The 4,301-nt window shown below is 42.5% G+C and overlaps 1 protein-coding gene across 1 annotated transcript; it reads left to right on the top strand.

Annotated features, from left to right (window-relative positions):
• Positions 1-562: 562 nt before the first annotated feature.
• On the top strand, positions 563-3,681 carry LOC107662264 (mesoderm development candidate 1-like). Its single transcript, XM_016452218.1, has one exon. The coding sequence runs from the start codon at positions 2,009-2,011 to the stop codon at positions 3,071-3,073; it is 1,065 nt and encodes a 354-aa protein (XP_016307704.1). The 5' UTR covers positions 563-2,008; the 3' UTR covers positions 3,074-3,681.
• The last annotated feature ends 620 nt before the right edge of the window (positions 3,682-4,301 follow it).

Consider the following 4,301-nt stretch of genomic DNA (forward strand, 5'->3'; position numbering starts at 1 on the left):
AAACCCTTCCCTTTTTTTTTTTTTTTACTTTTTTTGGTCCATTTGGAAAGTGTTCTATGACTGTTTGGAGAGTCTAGAATCTAGATGGCGACTCCTTTGTGGAATTGATTGACATTGAAAGTATACAGATAAGTATGTTATTGCTCAGATTTTTATTTTTTTTTTGAAGGGTATTGAGTTATCTTTTATTCATTTATTATTATTATTACTTTTTATTTTATTAATATTTTTTAATTTTTTTTATTTTATTTATCAAGTTATAATGAAAAATGTTAATATTGTTTAAACCTGTATGACAATGTATGACAAATAAAATTGTTGTTCAAAACTATATATAATGTATTTGTATGAGTGTGTGTGTGTGTGTGTGTATATATATATATATATAAATATATATATATATAATTAATTCAAGAAAATAAAAAAATTACTTTTCAGTTCAGAAGACCGACGTTTAAAATAAATAATCATTAAAATAAATAAATTTTAAAAAAATAATAATGTCACCGGCGTTTCCGTTAAACTAAAAAATAATTCGCTCTATGCCGCAATGAATGCGAACATTGTGAAAATAGTAAATACACGCACGCGACAGTACCTGTTGGATTTACAGGGAAGCGCAAACCTGGGGAAAACACCGGAAACAAGAAAACAGCTAAACAACCAGAAAAGCGGAAACACAAGGAACTTCTCTGGAATTTCTCTTTGGGTGTAACTTTTGCCCTCAGACCGGTAGTTGAGTCTCACATCGGGGCCTCGGGAAACGATGACTGGCGAGGAATGAACGCGACTCCCCGCGCGGCGCGGCTAACGTTACGGTACCGCAGAAAAATAAGCGTATCGTTTGAGCGGCTGCTGACTTCAAAGGAGGGATTTCGCCTCGCTGACCGGGAATAATGGTTGTGGAGTGTATACAAGTGTCACAGGTTGAGGGAAGCTAACAGGCTATTCAGCCACACCCTCCCGCCGCTTCCTGATACGCAAGATGTAGCGGGAGACTACAACCGACGCGCGAGAGTCTCAACAGCGAACGGAGTTCGGAAGCAGCGTTAAAACTTTCAGCCGAGCGTTAAAAGAATGGCAAGCAAAAGCGAAACTATCTGCCACTGGACATCCGTTGCTTTCCTGCTGGAGAGGGCGTATGGACAATAGATATGCATAAGGAACTGAGTTTGCCCGCAGAACCTGGATCGTGTACGAAAAAGAAACGGCTGAAAGTCGTTCGGGAACTTTGTATGAATTTTCGAGGAGTCGTGGGATGATGGTGCAGTGGCGGCGGGGCGCACGCGCGTCTCCGCTTCGGTCGGCGGGTCAGCACGACGGTCAATATATCAGCAGCAGCAGCAGCAGCACACCGCAGCAGCACATGTACTTAAATGCATGCAATGTGCATGACACGAAGAAAACCTGAAATGACAGATTCCGCACAGCTAAAGTAGCGATTCTGGAAGTCAATCTGCACTTTGCCTTCATCTGGGCATCTTCTTGTACATGGCACTGCAGTAGCCTTTTTTCTTCTTCTTCTTTTTAAAGAGTTTTGGTTTCTTTGCATTGTTGGAGCAACATTGACAACCTGTGAAACTGATCAGACTGTAGCCTACCTTATCAGAGGTAGTTGTGAATTCTGTTTTATTTTCATTTTTCTCATTATGCACACCTTAAAATCAGATTATTTAATCATTGGACAACTCTGAGTTTTTCATTTGAAAGGATATTTAATTACAGCTCTCGTCAGCCTCTGTTTGCCCGCGTTGTATTTTTAAAAATACCCAAATATTTTTCTAAAGTACTTCCCTTATTCGTGCATTGAGTGAAGTTTCATATTATTTTGAGAAATCAAAGCTGAGTGGACTTTTTCTGAAGGACATTATTGACTTTTTGGCCAGTTTCACTCTCCCTGAGAAGGTGTGGGAATCTTTTTTTTTACTGAAGAAAATGACATAACATTTGCGCACAAGAGAACGTATGTTGTGATCTTTATTTTGAACATTAGTGCGACCACACTACTATGGCTAGTAGTGGCTCGGGAAAATTAGATAGTGAGGTTTCTACCAACGTCCTTAGCGGCAGCTTGCAACAAAGGAAAAGACTTTCATCCATCTGTGACGCATGCAAGAGCAAAATGCAGCTGGTGGCGGACCTGCTCCTGCTGTCCAGCGAGACCAGGCCGGTGGTGAACACCGTTGGCATGCCTGTAGCAGAGACGTTCGAGAAATGTCGCGACACGGTGATCGCCCGAACCAAGGAGCTGTCGATTATCGTTCACGATATCCAGAGCCAGCTCAACATGGGGAAGTACGTGGAGGTCGGGGACCGACTGGTGGAGATGGGCGACCTGGTGGTCTCGCTGACAGAGTATTCGGCGCACGCCGCGTACCTGGCGGCCGTGGAGATCCCGGGCTCGCAGGCTGCTGTTTCTGGCCTGGTTGACCGCTACAAAGTCACCCGCTGTCGGCACGAAGTGGAGCAGACGTGCAACGTTCTCCGCCTGACGGCTCTGGCTGACCTGACGCCGCAGCTCCTTCTGGAAAACTCGCAGAACATCCTGAAGAACCTCACCATGCTCACAGACGCCTCTTCTCTGGCCAGTGATAAATCCAAGGACAAGTTCGCCAAGGAGCAGTTCAAAGCCAGCGTCAAGTGCATGAGCACGAGCGCCACGGCTTTGTTGGCGTGCGTGCGCGAGCTCAAGTCCTGCCCCAGCGAACTGACCCGCAACCGCTGCATCCTCTTCAGTGGGCCGCTCGTGCAGGCCGTGCACGCCTTGGTGGGTTTCGCCACCGAGCCGCAGTTCCTTGGCAAAGTCGCCACCATCACCCCCGAGGGCAAAGGGGTCCAGACGGCCGTTCTGGGCGGCGCCATGAGCGTGGTTTCAGCCTGCGTGCTCCTGACCCAGGGCCTCAGGGATATTTCCCAACATCCCGAGAGCAGCTCCCAGATGCCCGTCTACCGGGAGCGGCTGCGGAACTCTGCATGTGCCGTCTCGGACGGATGCACTCTCCTGTCTCAGGCACTAAGGGAACGATCCTCTCCTAGAACTTTACCGCCAGTTAACTCTCATTCTGTGAATTAAAACTCCTCCCCAGCACGTTATTTTGAAGTACCAAAGAATCTAATCAGGTTTCACCCCACATACACTCTTAAAAATAAAGGTTCCATAAAGGGTTTTCGCAGCGATTCCATTGAAGAACCATTTTGGGTTCCAAAAAAGAACCTTGCAGTGAATAGTTCGTAAAAGAATCATTATATTCTTAGTGTAAAGAACTTTTTTAAAACCTAAAGAACCTTTTCTGCATGTTCTGGATGTTAAAGGTTCTTCGTGGAACCATCAATGCCAATTAAGAACCTTTATTTTTAAGAGTGTAGTATGAGTAAATGTAGTGTTTATACATCTAAATTAACTTTTCATGGCAGTCGGCTTTACTCAAGCTCACATTTGTAGGTTTTTCTCAAACGATGTGAGTGGCGGAAAAGTAGCTTTACTAAAACTGACAACTTTTGCAAAATGTCTGTCGGTTGAGAATATAATATGGCCATAAGTGGTCGTTACAACAGAACAGAAAGTCTTTACCTCAGTGTTTAGCTGAATGGATGTCATTGAGATTTGTGGAAATCATCAGCATCATAATGTTCATATTCCATGTGTGAATTTGTAATGAGTAAAAGCTGCTGTGAGTGTGTGCGCATAAATAAATACGGTAAATGTTACATTGTTACATTACAATAGTGAAAATTTGGGCTTTTTGTGCTTAATTGGGATACAAAATAATGTCACATACATATACATACAGTATATATATATATATATATATATATTTTTTTTTAAGACTTACAATTATATTTTAATGTGCTGTGTTCCCCCCCTTTGCCCACACCCTCATTTTTTATCATGCATGTACTGGAGTATTTATTTCAAGTAATTAAAAATGTTGTTTCTCATGACTGTTATTGTGCGACATCTCAGTCAAAAGATTCAAATACTTGATCATTTTAAATCTACGAAAGAGGCAGAAAGTTGTATCAAAATATGTGCTCAGAGCAAATTAATCTTTAGATTTATCATGAATGATGCATCGTAGCACTAGAAATCTAGCATGTTGATTCAGTCACTTTTGTGAAAGAAACTCATATTTAGTGAAGCATTTGATTTTGTCAAAGAATTTCATTTTTAGCTATACAGGTGGTAAACCTAATAATCCTGGTGCCTTTAAAGGGCTTTTTACGCAGAAGCTTCTTTGACTAGTTCCTGATGTGTTCCATTTGTTATCATAGTCCTCGATAAGCCTCCTGCTACCTTCATC

Source organism: Sinocyclocheilus anshuiensis, unplaced genomic scaffold (assembly GCF_001515605.1).
Source record: "Sinocyclocheilus anshuiensis isolate Anshui unplaced genomic scaffold, SAMN03320099.WGS_v1.1 scaffold579, whole genome shotgun sequence".
Taxonomy (NCBI): Eukaryota; Metazoa; Chordata; class Actinopteri; order Cypriniformes; family Cyprinidae; genus Sinocyclocheilus; species Sinocyclocheilus anshuiensis.